General features: G+C 41.6%; 1 protein-coding gene across 1 annotated transcript in view; it reads right to left on the reverse strand.

Annotated features, from left to right (window-relative positions):
- Positions 1-600: 600 nt before the first annotated feature.
- The window catches only part of LOC124720258 (ankyrin repeat, PH and SEC7 domain containing protein secG-like), a 49,859-nt gene continuing 24,579 nt past the window's right edge, over positions 601-25,880 (reverse strand). The window contains exons 3-5 of the mRNA XM_047245575.1: positions 24,349-24,598; positions 19,369-19,467; positions 601-1,135 (exon numbers count right to left, since the gene is read on the reverse strand). Of these exons, the coding sequence (XP_047101531.1) occupies positions 655-1,135; positions 19,369-19,467; positions 24,349-24,598 (830 nt within the window). The 3' untranslated portion in view covers positions 601-654. The remainder of the gene's footprint in view (positions 1,136-19,368; positions 19,468-24,348; positions 24,599-25,880) is intronic.

Raw genomic sequence — 25,880 nt, forward strand, 5'->3', positions numbered from 1 at the left:
TGTGGTATTAACATTGGCACATGCATGGGTTGTAGGCTACGGAGGCTCATTGTTAGCAGTGTTTGGTGCACTGTGTGTTCAGACCGACTTGTACTCTGCCCACAGATCGCCGCTTGTCCTGGTTTACGAGTTTACCCAGCCTACGACATTCACCTGTGATGAGGGGTGGCTGCCCAACTCCTGGACACCTGGACGTAGCTTCATATTCGTTTCATCACATGATGAAGACACTCGCCACAGCACTCCTCGGACAAGTTGTGCAATTTCCGAAATGCTCGAGCTGAAGGTCTGGGCAATCACAAACTACCCTCAATCAAACTCAGACAGATTCAACACGCAGACAGCGTGCACACTGATACTAGGAGCACTGTGCAGGTGTATGACTGGCAGCCATTCGTCGCCATGTGTCGCTGCTGCCGCTTTGTTGTGTTTATATTGGTAGTAGGTTGGTGGTCAGAGTGTTCTGGTTGATCAGTGTATGTCTCCCTCTATCATTATTCTTTTGATGTTCCTACAGTAGTTATAAATGTTGCATAAATATGGATACAGAGGACGACTGCAGTTTCTTTGTTTGCATTATTCTAAAACAAATGAAGGGTATTGTCAAAAATCTTCATTTATTTTATTTCACAGACATTTGTGAGACTGCTAGCTTTATGATAGCACGTCTATCAGCTGCTGGTGGTTGTACTGTCTGGCAATGTCCTGTGGGGTTTTGCCGATGTTATCCACGGCCCTCTTGTTGGCCCCTGCCTCCAGCAGTGAAGTCACCGCCTCTGCCTGGCCTGTGAAAGCCGCAGAGTGCAGCGGCGTCCACCCATCCTCATCCCTGGCGTTGGGATCGGCAGAGGACGCCACCAGCAGCTGCACAAGAGCTGCGTGGCCGTTCAGTGCAGCCTCATGCAGGGGAGTCTGTAGCGAGTTGTCCCTCGCACCCACGTCAGCACCTGCCATTAGCAGACACCTCACTGCCACTGTGTGGCCCCCAGCGGCCGCCCAGTGGAGCGCTGTCTTGTTGTTCTCGTCCGTCGCCCCCAGATCTGCTTTAGCCTTGAGGAGCATCAGCAGCTCCTCCACTGCCCCCTCCTTAGCTGCCTGGATCAGTCTCTGGTCCTTCTCCTCTCCACGAAGGCTCCTGCAAAAAACAGAGAAATTCTCATACATTACTAGAAACACGAAGACATCATGAAGAAAACAATTGCAGGAGCAGGACTGTGACCTCTGAAAACACATCCATGCAGTGACAACCAATGAATCTACAATTCTCTCCCTTCTACAGCCCAGAGTAACCTAAAGTCTTCGTAGTTTCAGATACATAACCACAGCAGTATTGTCTTCTCAAATCCTTCATTCACTCCTAATTATATTTCCCACACCGCATCTCTCAAGAAGTTCAGTCGCTACATTTTCTCACATTCATTCCCTACACTAACTTACTTCAAAAACCAGATGCTAGTGTTAAGCAGTCACGGCCCTTGACTGAAAGAGCTACATCATGCTGCCACTAGTAGTGTTCTGTGTGCACTAATATCTTCTGCCATAAGGAAACGCAGCACAAAAAGCTAATCAATTCCCTTGATATTTAAGGAATATTTCCTGTTGTGAAGAAAAAATCAGCAGAGTTATTCCCAAATATCCTGAAACAGATTAATCAAACAGAGAAAGCTTGTTTTTATGAGTAACCTGTTTGGTCGAAATATTTCAGATACAGCAGTCAAAGTAACTCTTCTGCTTTGCCTTTGGTGGCACATAGTTATGCACAAGTGGTCACTTAACAAACAAAGTGCTTGCAAAATAAGAGCACTCACAGATACTATCTATTACACACACATACACATACACACACACACACACACACACACACACACACACACACACACACACAGACAAACACACACACACACACAATTTGAATATAAATTCTTGCAGCACTATCTGTCTGTAGGCAACAGCAAAATCTGCAGGTTATAATAGCAAATTTATGTTTCTAGCACTTGCCAGATCATGATTCGAAGCTCTGATCCAAGGAAATCTTGGCATCCTGAACACACTGAAGACTTCTTACCATTGATCTATGTCCTCAGAAATGCACCATGTCATTTGCGCGTATCAGATTTACCATAAGGAGCCTAACAGATAATAACCACAATCTGATACTACAAACTTTGTGTTGCATCTCCTTCTGAATAAGACATAGCAATTTGTTTTTAATCTAAAGGTGATAAAGAACAAATTCATGTTATTATCATACCACATGACATATTACAGCTGACAAATCCAGTATCCATCAATCAGTCCCCCCACTTTCTTGTTCTATGAATACTACATTTATGTGATGTTCCTGATGTAGTTGTTTCGACAGAAAATCTTACAGTTCTTATACTTGGAATGGCTCTTAATATTGTGACAAATCTGTGTAACGCTTCTTGACTCTTTCCTGTCGAATGACGATACAGGGAAAGTTATTTGTGAACGGCTACAGTGACCAACAGCCTGGAAGTTGTTTTGATCTCCACAGTCCTTTACTAGGTGTGCCCCCAGTGGAGGCTGTGTGCTTTTGCCTGCCTATGGTGTGTGCAGCGGTTCACAGGGACCCACGGTGTAAGATGGAATACCAGCAAATGGTACTCTTTTTTTTGAAATACCACTGATAGAGGTAAAAGTCATATCCACAAGTTCAAAAATACCCTACAAATATGATGCAGACCCCAAGCTGTCCAATCGGGCATTGTAATAAGGAGCAACTAGTATGATTTACGTGCAACCGTTTTATCTATGACTCCTGCTGTTGGAATGGTAACCAGATGAAAACTGACTATGATCAGATTTAGTCTAAAATGTGCTCCAATTATTACTCTGCAGTTACTGGAACCTGATGAGTTGGCTGCCTCACAATCACGAGTTCCCCATACTCCAATTCAACAGATGATCTGGGTGGACGAGTTTCTGAAAGACTGTATTATCTTTGTTGGGGAATTACAGTTCAAATGAAAGATATATCTGTATAGCACTGTGGTTGTTTTTCTGTGTTTTCTTCACCTCAGTGATATTCAGCACCACTGATAGAGTTCCAGCGTTTGCGACTGCCACCAGCATTTGTGTATTCAGTATCGATGTGGTACTAAATGCAGCCTTCGAGATGTGGCCATGTCATAGGAACTGAAACACCACAGCCTTTCTTCTGTTAGCAAATGCTGTGGACAGTGGAGGGACTGCTGCTAAATAATTTATTTTACACATGATGTATGGATTTATAAAGGTTACTGATTTGCATTGTCCGAAATTATCGTGTCGTAGTCCTCCATCGTGCCAAGCAATACCTTATGTTTTTGCTCCCAATTAACTGAGACCATGTTTCTCAGCTTGGGAACGTATGGACGTCCCACTAGGATGTTCTCCTCAATTTATTCAACTTCATGTTTATGTTAGTTTCATGAGCTGGCATTTTTCTTTTACAATTAGTTCCCCCCCCCCCCTCCCCCTGTCACTTAGACGTATCTACTTAAAACTTATTTCATTTCACGCAGATCTTCCTACTTGTAGGTCAGCAAACTGATTTCATTCCTGAGATATCGTCCTCATGCTGGAAATCTCAAGTGTTTTAAGTGTTTAGAGAAGTGTTTCCACATCATTTGTGTGTGATGTTGCTGACAGCTGCTGTACTTGACGAATCAGGCTTTTAATTTACAGTATTACAGCAATCTACATCATGTTTGTCACCTGTTCACTAAATCTCATTTTTCTTATAGCCACAGTAACTAAAACATTAAATAAATCATTCAAGTTGTCAAAAGCCAAGCAAAATATCCTACTTGTGATTTGTAGATTGAGGTGAGATTCAGAATGTATTTGTACATTCCGCAATGGATATGACCTGCTTTTAACTGCTGTAGCACAGTGTTTCTATGGGGTTAGATTCCCTTTCAGAAGCAATTTTAGTGCACTGTTTTGTAAGAATGTCGATTTTGTAGTCAGAATTGAGTAATAGAATCAATATATAATATTGAGGTGATGATCCATTTTACTTCTTTTGGGAGAACACCATCAGCCTGTCAATAAAATCGTAAGAATTACTGGTTTGATTAAAAGCTCGTGAACGTGAAAAAACTATGTGCCAATTTTCGCGGATAACTGCTCAAAAAACTCCAAAAGTATTCTATGAATGTTCTCTTGTTTATCTTTGATGATATTTGGCAAAATCGAGTAGTCCACTCTCGTTATCCGCCACAGTAATTTCATCTGTAACGATATCCTCCAGATGCTCTACTTTTTGTGTCACCTCGTTTTCGCTGTAGGCTTGTACCATGGGAAGCAAGCAGAGGATCTTGTTTGCTGGCCAGAATCCTCACAAACTGCATACATGTATTAACGGGGTTCTATATTCACAGGAACAAGAAGTTACTTAACTTCACATAGTCCAGGTGTTGTGGTATAAGCCCTTCTGTAACAGTTCAAATTGGCCACACTCATGTTGAAGTACCAGTCCATTACGTACAATACTGTGGTACTTCGCTGTGACTTAAGGGTCGATTCGTTGACTCATCGGACAACTGACTGACTGGCCTTTAGGTCCCTGGCGGCGATCTAAATACTGATGGTCTAGACGGCGTTGGCGGCGTGTTTCTAGCGCATTTGTCTTTGGCCTCTCTCCTGATACGCACACTTTCTCCAGTGTCTATTATAGATCTTCTTGCAACCTCTGTGCCACCTGAAGTGCTGGCGCCAGCTTACGCCAGCACACTACTTGTCTCTGGATTCACATTTGGGGTGGTGGGTGCCTAAAAAAAGTTAGTACATAATTTCTCCCAGGATCTGGCGTTACATTTCGTCCTCGCCCATTAACAGTTCTGTTGGTGCCTGCACTGCCATTGTAGTCTCCAATCTAATCTGTAATACTGATGTTTGGTCTTCACTGTCATTCTTTCTCACAGCTGCTTGCCTCATTTGTAATATTAGTCGTGATATATTGGTGATAGACTTTGTCTGCTTAGTCTTAAAAAATACTTTGTGCATCATTTCATTGTTTGTACATGTCATGGAGGCACGTAGAATAACATTCATTGGTGTTTTTCTGCCTTCATTTCGCGACAATGTGGTTCCTGTGTTAACAATTTGTCATCATTTGCACAATGCTGCGTTAAAATACTCTCGTGAAACAGAGATTTTTTATCTAGTACATGCTTGTGCCACGGTATCTTTCTCGTCGTTGGAGGTCGATCAAGACGTGATGAGAGCAGCCATGTCTATGTGCAGATTACAGAATTCGCTTCATCTATGGGCCAGCGGTTTGTCAATATGGAGCTGGCGTGCAGTAGTATCCCAGATGTGTTCCACCAGGTTCACATTGATTAATTTGGCGGTCAGTACATCAATGTCAGTGCGCTATCATGCTCCTCAAATTACTGCACCACAGTTGTGATACGGACTGTTGTTCTACTGCGAGATTCAATCGCCATTGCGAAAAACATAAAGCATCAAAGGATGCATCTGCCCTGCAACAGTGTTGACGTATCCTACAGTTGGTATACAGCCTTTGATTACTGCCACTGGTGCCACGAAAGCCTACGTGAATGTCCACTACAGCTTAATACTGCCCCCACCATCCCGAATTCATGGTGTGGTGGTGTTTCTTGTAACTGTTCACCTGGATGACGGCGCATCAGAACACGACTATCGACCTAGTGTAACGTGAAACGGGATTCGCCGACCAGACGACACGTGTCCATTGATATGTGGTCCCATCTTAGTGACACTGTGTGCACTGTGTGAACGTGCGAACATCCAGGATTCGTCTGCTATGCAGCCTCAAGTTGAACAATGTGTGCAGAAAGGTGAGCTCCAAACCACTTGTCCCCACAACAGCATCGAACTCTTTTTGCCAGGTCTGCCACAGGTCGATGCCTATCCACAGTGTGGGCAAGCCTGGTACCTCCACTTTCTAAGATGAGGTATGGACGCCCAACACCTTGTCACTTACTCTACAATACTTGAACCAATCCCTATAAGTACTGTCGATAGTAGGGTGTAACAAGCTTCGCCAGTTCCGAAACGCTCATTCCAGACGGCGGGCCATCTCAAACTGCCCTTTGACTGAGTCGCTTATATAGATCGCATTACCAACATGTGCCCGCACTGTCACTAAATTATTCCCATTTCGTCTCTCCTCTGATAATTTACTTACTTTGCCACATGACGTCTCTGCAATGCCACCAGGAAGCATTCAACTTCGCGGTCTCATCAGTACGTGTATATTTTCCCTACAAGTCCTCCTGCTTAGCTGGGTGGTAACGTGCTTGCCCCCCATCCAGCAGTCCTGGGTTAGATTCCCGGATGGGTTGGAGATTTTCTCCACTCATAGACAGGCTGTTGTGTTGTCCTCATCATCATTTCATCCCCATCACCGTCGCGCAAGTCGCCCAATATGGTGTCTACTGAAGTAAGACTTGCATTTGAAGGCCAAACTTCCCTGGACGGGGCCTCCTGGCCAACAACGCCATACGCCCATTTTCATTTTTTTCCATATACTCCTGCGATGGGCTCTTATGTAAGCACAGTGCAACATTGTGTACATCCGAAGATTTATCTCTTTACTAATAATAAGGTTCAGCATCTGTATCTTTTTGAGTATCACACCATATAAATTCTGCCCTAATGACAGAGCTGGGCCGGAGATATTAGCTGTGTATTGCCACTTATTCTATTTTCTATGTGAAAAAATGTTAACTAATAACAGATTTTGCAGCTATGCCACTAAGCCTGTTCCATCTTTCAGAGCTGTTGATGTTTTACAGTTCATTCCATCACTAAATAAAATTTCGTTCTCAACCACATCAGTTAGGTTACCTACTATGCAATGCCCAAGTATTTAGTTCTTATTGGTTCCTTCTTCTTGTAAGGCAATTGTATATAATGTTTGTATGCAAACATGTCTGCTTGCATAGTTGAGTGGTCACCATATATGGAGGTATGCAGAAGACATGGGGTGGGTTTCTGGTACTGCCCGGGATATTTCCTTGCAGGGAGCTCTGGGACGAGATGCAGGCAGCCTCATGATGCCAGCTGACTAACTGTGTGTGTGTGTGTGTGTGTGTGTGTGTGTGTGTGTGTGTGTGTGTGTGTGTGTGTGTGTGTGTGAGTGTGTGTGAATTCCTAAGGAATCAAACTGCTGAGGTCATCGGCCCCTACTTAAACTCTACTTAAACTAACTTATACTAAGAACGACACATACATCCATGCTTGAAGGTGGACTCGAACCTCCACACTATCCGTGCGGCCACTCCGCACAGCAACTGACTGACTGAGTGAGACATACGGGCTCTGACGTCAAGGAATCTGGCAACAGCTGGAGACTGGTGTGCTGACACCACACTGCTCTGTACCACATCTGAATGACGCCATTGGCAGAGATCGATAAAGTGGGCAGTCAATCCTGATTGGTCCATCGAGGTCATAAAGCGGAGCTTCGCTTTTTGTGCGAACATTGTCTTCCAGTGTTTGTACTTTTACTTAAGTTTGTACAGGTTTTATAATTAAAACACTTTGTTTTAGTCTTCCAGCGCCTGTATTTTGATCTGTAAGGTCTTCTATTGGTCCACACAAACCTCTATAGCCCACCACATAAGAAAATCTTCACATTATTATCGCTGTACAAAGTTTTTCTTCGTAGTATCATTCCCACATACTCTTCCCCAACCTATTTCCTATTTTCTGGTTTTCAAAGCCTCATTTCCAACAAATATTTCTCTCCATTTTTAAAAGTACATTACTATGTTTTCGAATATGGTTTTCTTAGTCTCACTGCCAACTAATATTTCCCTTCCTTTTTGAGCTACTGAAATAGTAGGTTCTATTTTCTCGTATACCCTCTTCTCTGGTTAATCCGTTCATGCTTTTTTGCATTTTGGTAGCCTGTTGTGGTTGCTTCCCGGAAGTTTTCTTTATCTTTTATATTGGTGGTTTTGTGGTGTAAAGTTATTCTGTTGTCATGTCTTATTTCTGACTGAAGTCCTCAGTTTAAAATTGATCACCGTGTTTTGGGGATATGTGGAACCTTGTTTACTTTCACTGACCGGATTCACGATTTTTTTGCGAAGTATTCCTCGCGATGTTGCGCCTCTTTAATCTCTTCCATAATATTTCCTTCTTCTTTATTGTATCATGCACTTCTTATTGTGTCAAATAACTCACACTCTGTCCATGTGCCCAATTTAACAAACACACGGCAGTGTCCTGTTCCGATCTGCACCTAGTCTGTTGAGGTATGTGAACTTGTGATGCCTGTCTACGCTCATGAGGCTTTTAAATGTACATGGAATCAGCAGGTCATGCATAGATGACGATACTATGTAATCAAGGCCACAATTCCTTGAATCACTGTAATGGAGACAAAAAGCTTTTTCAAATACACTTAAACATTTCTTACCGAATTAAAAGAAAGGTCAGTGTTGGCCGTAATATAGATGTTTCATTGATAGCAGAATCGATTTTCGATCACATAGTGATCATCTTCAGTGCTGGAAGCTAAAAATTTTACATAGTGATCAGTGAGTAAAACCAAGAAACCTCAAATACACCTGAGTATAAACCATCTGTTGGATTAAATTTCCCCATCAGAAGTAGTCGTTAATTTAATATTTTTTGGTTTAAGAGACCATTACTTACTTTCAGTCATCTGATGGGAACTTACCTGTGGTGTACAAATTAAACTCAGACTCTGGTATCAAGTTACCAATAACCAAAACTGAGATGCGATCACAATAACTGAACCCGCTGTTTACATTCACCTATACAGCAGACCTCGGTGTGACGCCCTCTATGTGGCGTGTGTCACGTGAAGACTTAACAATTCTTTATTTGCCAAGAGATTATCACAAAATACCAAAGTGCACTTGCAAATCATTAATTGAATATTAATTGTACATTAAAAAAAGCATAGGAAAAAAAGGCAGGGGAAATGAACATCTTGCCAACATACACATGTTATTTTCAAACAAATTAAAAAACATGTCATAATAAAAATCAACAGGTGAAGTTAATATGGTGTCAGGCTACAGGACTAGAAGACAAATATACAAATAACATGACATCATATGTAACAGAATTTGTTATAACACAGTAACCGCCATCTGGCGTAGGGGGTCAGAGATATAAGGTTCTTAATTTACGTAAAATTTACATTGAAACCAAGAAGTCAAATACATAAATGTAATTATACAATGTATGTCAGAATATAGCAGGTCAAAATGCTATGAAACTCATTACGTGTTATAAATTTTTTTAAAGGGTGCAAATTAACAATTTTTTATCGTATTTAACGACTTGATGAAGCACACATATCTTGTGTCCCGTTGGGACATGTGAACACTTTATGTAAATTAAATAGTCATCGTAATTATGAAAGCAGGATGTTTTAAAAGCACATTGTGAGTGCAGAGATCGTTTAGCGCATTCGTGAGTGAAAATTACTGTTACAATTGCAAAGAATAAATTATATGTTGGATAGAGACAAGTGTACGAAATACGCTAGGTTAGTAGATACCTCCACTGTCACTGCTGTTATTTATAGAAAAATTTATCATATGATACAAACAGAACTTGGGTATAAGGAAACAGTGTTCTCTTTAAAGTATAAAAGCTTTGTCCCAAATAAATACATCGCACTCAAGTTATACCCTTATTTGCACAAGCACTGGGTCAGACCCATTATACCTTTACAGTTAATAAAACAGAAATTAAAACTGTCAACCAAACGGTTTTGGATACTCGTATAAAGGAGATAATTTTAGTCACAAACTAGCAACATAAATAATTACATAAAAGCGACGAGGATTTGATCCCTTGTCCATTGGGAAACCATATAGATTGTCATAACCGAACGCTTAATGTGTAGTGTGCATGGATTTTGTTAGAGACCTGTTATGACTGTCGGTTATGTAACCTGACCACCAGTTAACAGAGGTTATTCCAAACCGGTGCTACAAGTACCAGCCAATTAATCTCAACAAAGAACCTCAAAAAAATGCTGTACATTAAAATATGTTAGCTAATGAAAAGTATGGGTAATACGGCAAGATGTGCATTTCCCCCCTGTTTTTTTTTTGCTATGCGTTTTTTAATGTATTTAAAATAGAAATATTCAATTAATGATTTGCAAGTGCACTTTGGTATTTTGTGATAATCTCTTGGCAAATAAAGAATTGTTAGGTCTTCACGTGACACACGCCACATAGAGAGCATTCCAAGACCCTGTCACACTGAGGTCTGCTGTATAGGTGAATGTAAACAGCAGCTGTAGTTATTGTGATCGCGTCTCAGTTTTGGTTGTTGATAACTTGATACCAGTGCCTGAGTTTAATTTGTACACCACAGGTAAGTTCTTTCCAACAGTTGGTTTATTCTCAGGTGTATTTGTGGTTTTTTATGTTTTTACTCACTGATCGCTGTGTAAAGTTTTTAACTTCCGGCACTGAAGATGATCACAATGTGACCGAAAATCGATTCTGCTATCAATAAAACATCAATATTACGGCCAACGCTGACCTTTCTTTTAATTTAACATATATGGTCGTTGTGCACACAGCACTTCATGGAGTCGCCAATCAATTTCTTACCGACTTATCAATGTAAAATACTTATTTAGCTCCCATATTTCCCCCTGCCCTGAGTTGCATCAGAGACTACAGCGTAATGCAATACTCAGTTGTTCATTTGACTAGGCATGTTGATTACCATGAGTGTTGTTAGTCCTGGGCCTGCATAAGTATTATGTAGGTACCTAATATATTTTCTTGGGCATTAAAACGAATTGCATTGGCGATGAAGTCGTGTTGTAAACCGATCTATTCACTGTAATATAGCGGTATTGTTAATAAAGCCAAATATTGATGTCCATTGCATCATTGATTTTTTAAAAAAAAAGTAAGTAAAAATCAGGCTGTATTTACGTAGAAACTGCTCTGTAATGATAACAGAAACTGTAGTCAGGAGATTTGTGAAAGACCTGAGCTCTGCGGGGTGTTTACAACTGATCAGGAGCACACTGCTGCACACGTCTCCACTCACTCACACCCACAACAGGACTGCATGATGTCTCAATGAATGATTTCCGAACACTACCAACAGAGAAAGTCATATACATCACCTACAGTAGGGCAAGCCAGCACTATCCACTGACTCTGCTCTCCCATTGGTGCCAATGTCTCACTCCCTGTGTGGCAGCTGCATGTGATAAGCAGGAAGTCCACATACATGTAACACACAACATGGAAGTGTCTGAAAGAGTGGTTTAAAGGAAAGTATGGAAAACACATATAGTTAAAGACATACGCAGCACAATATGGCATACCCTAATTACACTGTGGCATGTTACTTTATTTGTATTTCCACACTCATTATTCCTTCAACATTTCCTTTCGTGAATAGCCATGGACTTATTTTAACATATGACATATTTTAACATGTGATAGTGAAAGTATTTGTGTATTGGGAGTATTTTTGTTTTCAATTATAGTTTTCTATCTTCCAAATTAAACTGCAGGGAGTAGATTTGGAACAGGGTTTTTATGCATTGCATCTCCAGGAAACCTTGACATCATAATAATCACTTTACTCCTTGCCTACTCGAACGATGAGAGCCATAACTCCTGCTTTATCAAAAACGCGACAAAGTGGCATTCGACTTTGTGAGCATAACACTTGGCTAACGCCCCACAGGTACCACTGTGAATGCTGACGACGTGGACATGGTTTGACGGGAGTCACTGCAAGGGAGAGACGACAGCGCTATCAGATTGGGGACTGGTCTGGGGGGTCGTGGGGAGACCACCTGTGACAGGAGGCCAGCTGTGGTCTATGTGGGGCTGAGAGGTGGGGGTGGCGCTGCCGTCTCCAGTGGCTGGGAGCTGCGGAGAGAGTCTCTGCCTGGGAATGTGCATTCACATGGAGAACAGAGGGCAGCTTACTGGAGACGGATCCTCCAGACATGAATAGTGGAACACACACTGACAACGATAGTAGGGGGTTCACTAAGATCATTGACTTACCATTGAGCTGATCAGTTTACACAGTTTCATGAGTTCCTCGTACCAGTAGCTCAGCACAGGAAACAACAGTCCAAATGGCTCTGAGCACTATGGGACTTAGCATCTGTGGTCATCAGTCTTCTAGAACTTAGAACTACTTAAACCTAACTACCCTAAGGACATCACACACATCCATGCCCAAGGCAGGATTCGAACCTGCGACCATAGCGGTCACGCGGTTCCAGACTGAAGCGCCTAGAACCGCACGGCCACACCGGCCGGCGAAACAACAGTCTGTACAAAATAAATCACATGTGAATGGTGCATACAAGGGTCAGCTGCTGTGCTGGAGCGATACCAAAACTATTGGACCACATGGTTTCAATATATAACGAGGTAAATGACACAGAAATTGGAATGCAAAAATCCATTTCGTAGACTTAACGTGGTTCAACGATCATCAGATTTCTGTAGATAGTGTGTCAGGGATCAGGGACCAGACGTTAGGGGCATAGATGGTAAACAGCAGTGCCAAAAGTGTCTTTGTGTTATTTCGTGCCTGTTGTCTCGAAGAATGACATCGAAATAAACTCAAAATACGAAAAACTGGATGTAAATATAGGAAAGGTTGAATTACAGCAGTGATACTAAGTTATGCATAGTTGTTAGCGTTTGCAATGTCTCTTCCTGAAACTTTTACTTGCCCAAGACATGGCCAGCCACGCTCCTGTGCCATGAGAGCACACAGGGGTTGGAGCTGGTTCTGCCCTGGGACCATAATGGCCACAGCGTCAGTTTCCACACCTCCTGTGTGTCACGCTGGCCAGTGGATACACGACAAACAGCCCAGTAGCTGTGTGGGAGTCACCACTGGGCCATGCGGATGCCGCAACACATAAGGAAGCGACCTCTGTGTCCGTCCACAGTGGGGCCACCTGAAGGCTACACACGACTCCAGCACAGAGTCAGACCAGAGCTAGCCAAGACAACGTATCCGTTTTACCAACTGCTGCTACTTATCTGAGTCGCAATTTACGTATGCTACAGTCCAAATATTGATCATTGCATACTAGAAATAGATATACAAAACCTAGCAATTAAATTTTATGAGCTCACAGCTCTATCGAAGCGTTACAGTTCCATGAGTTTTAGACCAAATGCCTTTCGGGCTCTGTCAAGTAACAACTGTCTCCAGTATGATGTTTTCCATTATAGGATGAGGTGGGCAGAGAGCGAATACATATGATCTTTTCAAATTGCAACATGGTTTTAATTGTTCCATAATATAAAGCAAATGTAGTTATAATAGAAGACAATTACTGATTTTCAAATGGATAAGCACAGTTTGTACATGTTTTTATAGTTAACAGAGAGAAATAAAAAAGGGGAATCAAAGATGTGACATTCAATTTCGAAACTAAATGCTATTCTTCCCATGGAGCCAAAGAACGATGTAGAGATCGACTGCAATAGTCAGTTAGTTCTTACAAGTCAGAATTTCGGACTTACTTTTAGAGTGATACACGCAGATGACACCGCCAGATGTCATTGTAGCTCTGTTAAATTCAATGGAGCACAACTGATTCTCTGTGACTGGGAGAGCGGATACAAAAGCCCATTAGTGTTGATCGTGTTGAGTATTGTTACCAGGCCTCGTAGACCGTGTAAGGGCCGTGAGCCGACTCAGATGTTCAGTGATCACTTTGAAGGACGCAGAGATGCTTTGTACGCATGCTGAAGCATTATAAGCAGCTGTCACGATTAGTAAATGACGTAATTCAGGGTCTCTGTTTCGCTGGTTGGTCGAATTGTGCAATAATCACATTTTGGATCATTCATATATTACAGTGTCCCAACGTTTATTTGCATGGGAACGTACTGATTATCGAAGATCCTGTAGACCACATCTGAACAACCCAATGGACGACCACCATATATTCAGGCGACCTCGTCGTAACCCATTCATATCTATGCCTGCCAGCCAAGACCAAGTGATGGACTAAAATCAACTACCTCTCTTATTTATACCATTCTTCAGAGGGTTATCTATTTATTTATACACTAAAGAGCCGAAGAAATTGATACACCTGCCTAAGATCGTCTAGGGCCCCAGCGAGCACGCACAAACGTTGCAACATGACGTTGCATGGACTCGACTAATGCCTGACGACGTGCTGGAGGGAACTGATTACATGAATCCTGCAGGGCTGTACATAAATCCGTAAGTGTACAAGGGGTGGTATCTTCTGAACAGCATGTTGCAAGGGATCCCATATATGCTCAATAATGTTCGCGTCTGGCGAGTTTGGTGGCCAGTGGAAATGTTTAAACTGAGAAGAGTGTTTCTGGAGCCACTCTGTAGCAATTCTAGACGTGCAAGGTGTCGAGTTGTCCTGCTGCATTTGCCCAAGTCCTTTGGAATGAACAATGGACATGAATAGATGGAGGTGATCAGACAGGATGTTTACGTACGTGTCACCTGTCAGAGTCTTAGCTAGACGTATCTGAGGTCCCATTTCCCTCAAACTGCCCACTCCACACACAATTACAGAGCCTCCAACAGCTTGAACTGTCCTCTGCTGATATTCAGGATCCATGGATTCATGAGGTTGTCTCCATACCCTTCACGTCCATCCGTTTGATACAATTTGAAACGAGTCTCGTCCGACCAGACAACATATTACCAGTAATCAACAGTCCAATGTCGGTGTTGATGGGCCCAGGTGAGGCATAAAGCCTTGTGTTGTGCAGTCATCGAGAGGGCATATCGATGATGTTTCATTGGATGGATCACACGCTGACACTTGTTGAAATCTGAGCAATTTGCGGAAGGGTTGCACTTCTGTCATCTTTAACGATCCTCCTCAGTTGTCGTTGGTCCCGTTCTTGCAGGATCTTTTCCAGCCACAACTATGTCAGAGATCTGATATTTTGCCGGACTCCTGATACTCACGGCACAGCTGTGGAGTGGTCGTACGGGAAAATCCACACTTCATCGCTACGTCGAAGATGCTGTGTCACATCGCTCGTGCTCCAACTACAACATCTCGTTCAAACTCTCTTGAATGTCGATAACCTGCTCTTGTAGCAGTAGTAAGCGATCTAACAATTGCGCCAGGCACTTGTGTCTTATATAGGCGTTGCCAACTGCTGTGCTGTATGCTGCCCGTTTACATATCTCTGTATTTGATTACACGTGCCTATGCCAGTTCCCTTGTTGGTTCAGTGTATATGTATCATATTCCACTTTCTGAAAGGCAATAACCGAATACTTCATGTATATAACTTTTCATAATAACCTTTCATGTTTCCTTACTCTTTTCCTACTCAGAGCATTAAAATGAGTTCAGAACCTCAATCATACTACTTTTTTATTATTCTTACTTCTTTGTGCCATTATGTCTGCAACATTTAGATGCTACACATCTGCTGCATGACATGGGGTTTTTATATGGCCTGTATTTCCTCTCACACTCTTGTATTCCTTTAGAGTTACAGAAAAAGTCAATAACTTGTCGTTATTTAGAATTATCTTGCCTAATTATCTTTATACCTAGTGCTATCAGCACTGTAACGACTGCTTATACTACTACTGAAATAGTAAATGATGTTACCATCATACTATGAAAAAGGCCCTATTGCTGTTACCACCATCTTGAATTTTCTTCAGCAACTACTACTACTGATGCTGCTGTTACTGCTACTACTGCTACCATTACTGATAGTTGTGTTACTAATACTAACACTAATGTTTGATTTCTACCATGATTACACGTGATAAAGTTGGGGTTAGTCACATTCAGAGAACAGAGAACTAGCATGGTCCATAATGCTTTTGGCATTTCTCTGTTCTGTAGTGTGTGATGGACACATATACACAAACAGTTTACTTATAATGGGCTGTTTATGTTATCTCTCTAGGTTTGCTAGCAGATCGGCAACTCCCATGTGTTCAGCCAAATATTGCTACCTTGAGGAACCATGAGGAGAGTGTGGCCACATCTAATAGCACTGTACAAAGGACTGCAACTGGAGTGTTGCTGTGACCTGAAGCATAGGCTGCTGGTGCCGTAACAGTCGATGCCATTGTTCAGTTCCACACAAGACCATTGTCATCGATTATGATGGCAAGATGGGCAGAATTTGCATGTTTTCAACAGGCGCAGTGGTGTTACTTCTCATGTCATCGTATGGGAGCCATCTGTTTTGATGTCAGGTCACAGTAGGTAGTGGTGGAGCGAACCACATTGGCAAAACGGTAAGCCACGGACATCCTGCTTTAGCAGATAGTGTTGGAGTTTTAACCCTACCACTACTATTGTGAGTTAGTATGCTTTAACATCAATAATGCAAAGCCCTGTCTCTCTGTTGCCACATATACTATACCACAACAGAACAAATAGTCCTGTCACAGGAAAAGCCACTTACAACTCTCTTACTAAAATGTAGTTTAGTTTCCAAATAAAGTACACTGTGGGAGAGTAGTCCTGCTAATAGGAAAAGCTAATCAATAGAGTTACCATTTTTACAGGACCTTACCGTGTGTTGTACTAATGGAAAAGTAAATCAGACTATTCAATTCTTTTCCTAAGATCTTACCCAGCAGTTCGATAGAAACGCAGCATGAAAAATATTATACTTAAGTTAGGACAATTCAGTTCCAATATCATTTAGTGGTTTAAAGCATGTAGTAGTGGTTACCAAATTATACAGGCAATGAAACAGTGAAGTATTGGAAAAGCAGAAGTAAGAAATTTGCCTACTTTCTTGCTACAGTTTAAGTTGCTTCTTCAAATAAATATTACTCCACGTAAATAATCGTTATACATAACGTTTTTAAAGGAGAAAGAGCCCAGTAGATAACATGAAGGACGATAAAAAATGGGCTGGGGGGGGGGGAACTTTAGAAAAGCATTTACTATAACACTTTACAATAATTAAGAAAACTTTTTCATCATATACAATTTAAATGGAGCCTCTTGATATTAACTTGGCACTTCATAAGTCTGTAAAACAGGATACTCGGATTAATCCAACACCAGGAAAGAATGTGTATGATTAGGATGAAATAATGGGGTGAACCAGTTTCTTTAAAGTTCAAGAATGATTATTAAAAACACTGTTTAAATTAATGGTTTACGCTGTACAAAAGTAAAAATACAGAAAATCTTATCTGGTGGCTACACTATCTGATGGCTACACTAATATACATATATACATAAAATATAGTAACAATATGTGAAAATTTTAAATCAAAAAGGAAGTATAAAATTTTAAATGATCTGTAAACAAATAATGTTGTGGAGTGAACCCTACAGACATCCTGTTGCCTCATGTGTTACCTCTCATGTAACATTGACATTACACAATTTACCAATATGACAATGGTTGGCCATGCACAGGACATGTCAATGAATTGTCTGTGTGATGTGGAAACACTCCCTCGCTCAGAAAGATAGTCAATACCCAGGTCTGACTGTGGTGAGACATGCATTGGCACTCCATCCCCATGTCAGTATCCAGGATGTCTAGGTAGAGCTACAACAGTTTAGGAACAGCTGACTCACAAGAAGTTACAATGGCTTTAGGACGTCTTTCGCAACAGAATTACTTCATACATCAAGGAAAGTATGTGTACAACATGATACTAATAAGTGGTTTCAAACAGCTACGTTTTGAGGAAATTTGACTCTATTTTCTAATGACTGAAATAACATCATACATTGTCTCATGCTATGAAGTTTCATTTCGTTCCGTCCACCACCTCTTCAGGATGCATCTCTTTCTGTGTCACCCAGTTAATGTCTAAGCATACACTCTAAACTCCAGAACAATTGCTGCCCAGAATCTTAGATGGAAATTCTTTTTCTAATTCTACTTGCTTTCCTTGCTCTTGACTCTTCCTTCTTTTCCTGCTGATGACCACCATAAATTCAAATTCGTACATGTTATTCGCACTGCAGCAAGGTTTTGTACGACTACAATACACCGAAACCCTACTCCCACATCCAGTCCCTCGAGGATGAAATTGGAACACACACAGGGTGATTCACGAACATATGCAAATATTTAAATATGTTATTCTACAAGTAAAACTAAAGAAGAAAGTTTATATGAACATAGGTCCACAAATGTTTAATTACAGAGTTAGAGCTAATAAAACTCTTTAACAACTTCGCTAATACGACACCATAGCAAAACTGTACGAGGCTGAAGTAAATCATGATTTCTATTTTTTTTTATTGATCTGGGGAATCAAATAAAACATGTCCCAGACGTGTTTCTGCAGTAATTTTCCAGAACATCCAGAGAAGCAAAGATTATTATACAGGTAAATTTGTTTACTTTACATTAAGAATGTAGAAAAGTTACGTCATTGTTGGCAACTGTAAGTGAGTTGTTTCAGTCCTTTTCCTAACCTTCAAATGAATTAGTTTTCTGTATTATTGGGCGAAAAAGCATAATAACAACAGTGTGTTTAAGTGAAACTAGAATTCACGTCTGCTATGGCACTAATAAAGTCATATTATCTGACATGTTCATACAGTTTCATTAACGTTATTGCCATCATTTTCTCAAAATTAAATTCTCTACAACTTCTCTTTAAGACTTTGTGCTATTGTCTGGAATTTAAAAAACAAATTGGGCCAAGTAGTCAATAAATTTAAAATTTTATGAAATTATGTCTTTGCTTCTATGGATCTTCTGGGAAACTACTGCAGATACACGTCTGGGGCATGTTTTATTAGATTCAACAGATCAATAACAACAAAACAAAAGGAAATCGTGGTTTACTTTAACCTCATACAGTTTTGCGATGGCTTCAAATTAGCGAAGTTGCTACATTTCAGGCAAAATCTTTTGTTAGCCGTAACTCTGTAACTAAACATTTGCGGAGCTATGTCTATCTAAACTTTTTCCTTTAGTTTTACTTGTAGAATAACATATTGAAATATTTGCATACCTTGGAGAATCATCCCGTATAACCAGCAATGAAAGTACAAACTGTATCCAGCACATCAATATGTGAAGGAACTCTTGGGAAAGAATTTTGACATACAAATATTACTGAATTGAGTGAAATACATGTGCTCTGAACCGAACATGATCCACTTTATCATGTCAGATAAATATGTGTAAAATCTGATGTAAGACATTAAATATGGAGAGTGAGCTTTATTATACGTGCGTACCCAGAGAAACATGTAGAGACTGAATTAAATATAGTTACCATTAACCACCAGAGCCGAAGCGTTTTATAAAAATAAAATTAGGAGCCATACGATTTTTTATCACAATTTGTAGGTGTGAACGTGGAGAGATGTGCAAATGTAAAGAAGGAACTCACCAAACGCAGGAAACATTGGCGCCATGAGGTGAGCCATTGGAGTGAAGACCAGTGTGTGGCGCAGCAGAGGTGTTCCCGTTGTCTGCAGCGGCTGGCACACTACACAGAGACAGAAAGAGAGAGACACGGTGTGGGGAATGTGTGATCGCACGGAGGGCGGATGGCGGCTTACTACAGCCAGTTCTACTGAGGTATTGTCGACACACAATAAATAGAGCATTCACTAAGATGAATCAGTCGCCAATAAGTTAATCACTTTACTCATTGCTTATCCTGAGTTTCCAAGACCTGTAGCTGAAGTATGCCTAACAGCAGTCTGTATAAAATACAGCGCAAATGAGAGGTAACTGTACCTTTTGTACCCGGAGGACAATGCTCAAGGGTCATTCAGTACTTAAAAGACAAACTGGCCTGGAGAAAATAGCGTTTCTTCTTACAAAACAATACTGTTTCTACTTTTCAACATTTGAGTACTTGTTCCAACGGGCTACAAGCTTTTCTATTCCAGCTGCAAAGAACTCTTTTATCTTGACGTTTGAACCAATTTCTCACAAACTCTTTCACGTCCTCATTGTCCAGGAACCTGTTCCCACGCAATACGTCCATCAGTGCAGGAAACAAATGCAAAACATGAGGTGCTAAATGAGGACTGTAAGGGGGATGAGGCAATACTTCCCAGTCCATTTTGTCGATGGTTTCACGGGTTCGTTGAGCAATATGAGGACGTGCTTTGTCTTGCTGGAGAATCACACCTCTCCTCTGAGATCCACGACATCTCTCTCTCAAGGCTGGCTTCACCTTGTTTAAAAGCAAATCAGAGTAGTATTTTCTGTTCATTGTAAGCTGCTCTTCGAGATAATCACAAAAAACAGGACCTTCAGCATCCCAAAACACTGCCAACATGACTTTTCCTGCTGATGCTTGGGTTTTGAATTTTTTCTTGACAGGTGAGTTGGTGTGCTTCCACTCCATGCTTTGTCTATTTGATTCTGGCTCATAATACTGAACCCAAGTTTCATCACAAGTTAAAATTTCGTTGAGGAAATGCTCACCTTCTCTTTCACAACGTTCCTTTAACTTTGTGCACACTCTCAGTGTTGTTTCCTTGCGTAGCCACGTCAAGTGCTTTGGGACCCATCTTGCACCTGTTTCGTGGTACTAACACCTAGTTACAGATAATGTTATCAACTATATCAGTACTAACTTGAGCCTTATGAACCACCATTTCCACAGTCACACGGCGGTCGGCACGAATAATGTCATAAATTCGACTTTCAAGTGAAGGAGCTGAAACTGCATCTTGTCGGCCAGAACAGTGTTCGTCAGTCACTGAGTTGTGACCATTTTTGAATTGCTCTACCCCCTTGCACCATTCATGCAACCTTCACCATGAACTTCAGACATTCTACAGTGTATATTCACTGGTTTCTCGCCTTCAGCAAGTAAAAACCGAAAAAGAGAACATTGTTCAACTAGTGGGGACGTTTCAAACGCACTCGCCATCTTGAGTTGTATTTTTGTTGCTATAAACTAAACAATGCTGTTACATCAGCTTGAAAAGGGCTCGTTCCAGTGATGGCAACTTCAAACCATAAAAGTAACAAACTTGTCCTACCAACAGTTTCTTTCCTAGACCAATCTGTCTCTTTAATAATTGAATGACCCGCGTACTTAGGAATACGCATCATTTCCTGATCGGGCGTTTCAATCTAGTCAAAGATTTTCATTCACGTGACGCAACGCACTCTATAAACCTAAGCTGGTCCCAGCATCTTCTACTCTTTTTCATTTTGTGGGACGTGAGATTGTGTTTTGTACAATGTTTGTAAATTACAGCAGTTCTGTATATTTTAGTGCTGTATTAACTAGTAAAGTTTTGGGGGAATTTAGTGAATTCCTCATTTACAAAGTTTTATGGCGAATTAAATTCAGTACATTTTCAAACAGAGTTACGTAACGTATGGGCAGTTACGGTACACCTCATCTATCGTGCACCATATTGTACCTTGTAAAAGATGTTCTTCTTAGATGGCACATGGGATATTTCCAAATGAACTCAGTTTGTTTAAGCTCTTAACAGTTTTTGCGATCTTGAAACAGGAAGTTTTTATGTAAGTGAAGGGATCACTGGTGCCAGTTGAAGCAAGACATTATGTGGAATGAGTGGCGAAAAGTGAAAATGTGTACTGGACTGGGATTCGAACCCGTGATCTCCTGCTCACTAAACAGGTGCGTTAACCACTGCGCCACCCGGGTCACAGCTACCACGGCTGCGCTGGCTACCTCGGCACGCCTCACAGCCGATCCAGGTTCCCAGAGCGCGCCGCCTGCCTGCAGTCACTGTCCAGTGACTCCGTGTTCGCCACTCTGAGACTCCCACATCAGATTGGATGAATTCATGAATCTGCACTCAAGAAGGTGGATCCATTGCCCAGCTAGGCGCATCAGTTATATGAATCCAACGTGTCTGTTCTTTCAGACTTTGATATAATCAAAATTTTTGTAAGTTTCTATTACAAAATGTTGTCACTTGTAACTGATTTTTGATTCTACTAATTCTAAATCTATTTTACTTGCAAATTACTGTTCTGAAGTAGGTTAGTATTGTAACATGCAGACTATTAAATGCAGTATTGACAAGATTATCTCGATTGCAATACTTTTCCATTTGAATAGATTAATGTTCGTAAGCTCATGACCTTGCCATACCTACAAACTATTACTTACATTTAGAATTACCTTACTTTCATGCTGCTGCCTATAACGAGTCAGCCTCCTCCAACATTACCTTTTTTTCTGGAGATAATCGATGCCATGTATTCTATTGATTCTTGCATAGCTTAAAATTATCTCAGCTTTTCTAGTAAAAGAATTCATATGATGTTTATGCGATGTATTATATTTCACGCTAAATTGTATAAAAACAAATTAATGTGTTATAATAGATATGTACAAACAGTTAAAATTACTTTTCTTTTAAAAATATTTGAAATTACGAAATTTCTGGCATATTTAAAATTCATATTATTAGTTGCACAATCTAATACTAATCATTAAATTCATAAGAAGCGAATGAAAGCATCGCGCACTATCAGAAAGTGTGAGACTTGAGTTTCTTCTACTGTATGCAATTTTCGAACACCTTACGGGAAATAAGGCAGGTAATATTTACAGCGATATTTCGGCGGGAGTACATGCCGCCATTTTCAAGGCACAAACTGGTAACGGGCAGGCGGTGTACAGACAAATTAAAAACCTCCGTTCTAGAGTAATTCAGGAAAGATAACACACACACACACACTGAACACTAGTGCCACCAAAGGTCACCAAAGTGAGAGATATCGATAGTGAAAGACTACGAACTAACAAGTGTTGCTCTGTTTTTTGACAAGGAGAGAGCAGAATTCGAAGCAGAGTTTAAATAAAAACCTCCACCCCTGTTTACAAGGTTGCTCACTAATTCAATCTCAACAGCCTCCTGAATAACATCGTCCCAATAGCTGGACGTGCATCTCAATATCTCGATATATAACATAGGGTGACCAGTATCCAAACAATGTTCGGCAATAGCAGATCTACTTGGCTGCTGTAATCGTGTGTGCCGATTATGCTCAGTGCATCTGTCCTCCACGCTCCTGATAGCCCGACCAATGTACGCAATGCCACGGCTACAAGGAATGCGATATACACCCACCTTATGCAAACCAAGATCATCCTTAACAGAACAGAAAAGTACTCTAATTTATATCATGTGAACTGGATCCACCAGAAAATTCGTTTTCCTATGGAGGTGGAAGATGATGGTTGCCTCCCCTTTCTTGACGATTTGGTTAGGAGGAAGGCTAATGGACTCACACTGACTTGTATTTACAGGCTGATAGTTCTCACCATACTGCTCAGCGTGAAGGGGTACTCCGTACCTTGGTACACAGGACACATGTTATTTCCGACACTGAGACTTTGCCAGCTGATCTGGCCCATCGTGAAATTACATTTCGTCAAGATGATTATAGTGAAAGACAGATTGAAGGTGCGTTGCACTATCGACCAACTGTGCATCGGGTGATTGATGATAATACTGTGTTGACACCTGAGTCTACTGCCTTTTCGCCTTAAGTACCAAGCACTTCCAACAGAATCAGTCGTATTTTACGGAAATACGATGTGAAATATATTTTCCGGCCTCCATCTAAAATCAGAGTGCTTTTAGGTTCTGTTAAGGATGATCTTGGTTAGCATAAGGCGAGTGTATATCGCATTCCTTGTAGGTGTGGCATGACATATTGGTCAGACTATCAGGATCGTGGAGGACCGATGTACTGAGCCTAAAAGGCACACACAATTACAGCAGCCAAGTAGATCTCCTACTGCCGTACAGTGTTTGGATGCTGGTCACCCTATGTTATATAAAAATACCAAGATATTGGCATGCAGGTCCAGCTATTGGGATGGTGTTATTAAGGAAGGAGTTGAGATTAAATTAGCGAGCAACGTTGTAAACAGGGATGTAGGTTTTTGTTTATAATGTGCTTGGAATCCTGCTCTCTCCCTTGCCAAAAAGAGAGGAACAGACTAAAATTTACCTCACATGATAACTCGTAGTCTTTCACTACTGATACCTCTGACTTTGGTCGTCTTTGGGGGCACTAGTGTTCAGTGTGCATGTGTGTTATCTTTTCTGAATTACCCCAAGAACGAAGGTTTTAAATTTGTTTGTACATCTCTTGTCCGTTATAGTTTCTGCCTTGAAAATGGCGGGATGCACACCTGCCGAAATATCGGTGGTAGCTGTAAGTATTACCTGAATGAATTCCCGTAAGTTGTTTGAATATCATAAAGCGAACGTAAATGATGGTGTATTTCCTCACGTGGGTATATCTAATGAAACTGAGTGACAGAAATTATGGAGTTGTCAATTCACACACACATACACACATGTAGAAGTGTACAACACAGACGAGTTGCATCTCTCGTGCTTACCTGGTGTCTGCTTGAGCCTCTGCAAGCAGGCGAACTAACTCCACAAAAGTGCGCGGGTAGCTGCGTGCAGCGTCAACCCAGCCCTCCGTGGCCATCACCCTGAGGAAGCGGGCGCTTATGAAGGCGACGGCGGCCCGCGCGAGGCCGGTGCAGGAGTGCCGCATGGCGGACACGGCGGTGGCGGCCGCCGTCTCAACGGACAGCTGCGCAGCCGCGAGCTGCTCGCACGCCGGCTCCACTGTGGACAGCTCTGGAACACGGCCCCACTCAGCAAGCCTCTGCGGCCCCCATACTTGTATCAGCCACAAGCACGTCTGTGTCAAGCAACGGCTGGGAAATGTTTGTCCATCGTACGTCTGTCCCAGCCAAACGATATCCTTACTGTGTAGAATTCATGCCAAGGTTGAATAGCTCCATATTTTTAATGCTGTCACTTAAGGAATTTTCTTCTTAATCTGCACCATAAAGAACCACAGTGAGTTTATACAAAGAAACTGGTACACCTGCCTATTATCGTGTACGGCGCCGGCAAAAGTACCGCAATACGACATGGCATGGTCTCGACTAATGTCTGAAGTAGTACTGCAGATAACTGACACCATGAATCCTTCACGGCTCTCCGTAAATCCGTAAGAGTACGATGGGGTGGAGATCTCTTCTGAACAGTATGTTTCAAGGCATACCAGATATGCTCAATAATGTTCACATCCGATAGCCGTCGGAAGTGTTTAAACTCAGAAGAGTGTTCCTGGAGCCACTCTGTAGAAATTCTGGACCTGTGGGGTATTGCATGGTCCTACTGGAATAGCCCAAGTCCGTCGGAATGCGCAATAGACATGAATGGATGCACGTGATCAGACAGGATGCTTACGTACTGTCACCTGTCAGAGTTGTATCTAGACGTATCAGGGGCCCACATCACTCCAACTGCACACACCCCACACCATTACGGAGCCGTCACCTGCTGGAGCAGTTCCCTGCTGACATGCAGGGTCCATGGATTCATGAGCTTGTCTGCATACCTGGACATGTCCGTCTGCTGGACACAATTAGAAATGAGACTGCCGGCCAGGGTGGCCGAGCGGTTCTAGGCGTTACAGTCTGGAACCGCGCGACCTCTACGGTCACAGCTTCGAATCCTGCCTCGGGCATGGATGTGTGTGATGTCCTTAGGTTAGTTAGATTTAAGTAGTTCTAAGTTGTAGAGAACTGATGACCCCAGAAGTTAAGTCCCATAGTGCAAAAGGAAAAAAAAAAAAAAAAGAAATGAGACACTTCCGACCAAGCAACACGTCTCCAGTCATCAAAAGTGCAACGTCGGTGCTGCGGTGCCCAGGCGAGGCGTAAAGCTTTGTGTCATGCAGTCATCATGGGTACGCAAGGGGGCCTTCGGCTCCAAAAGCCCATATTGATGATATTCCGTTGAATGGTTCATACACTGACACTTGTTGATCACCCAGCTTTAAAGTCTACTGCAATTTCCGGAAGGTCTGCACTTCTGTCACGCTGATCAATTCTTTCTTCGTCGTAGG

This window comes from Schistocerca piceifrons, chromosome 11 (genome assembly GCF_021461385.2).
Source record: "Schistocerca piceifrons isolate TAMUIC-IGC-003096 chromosome 11, iqSchPice1.1, whole genome shotgun sequence".
NCBI classification, from domain to species: domain Eukaryota; kingdom Metazoa; phylum Arthropoda; class Insecta; order Orthoptera; family Acrididae; genus Schistocerca; species Schistocerca piceifrons.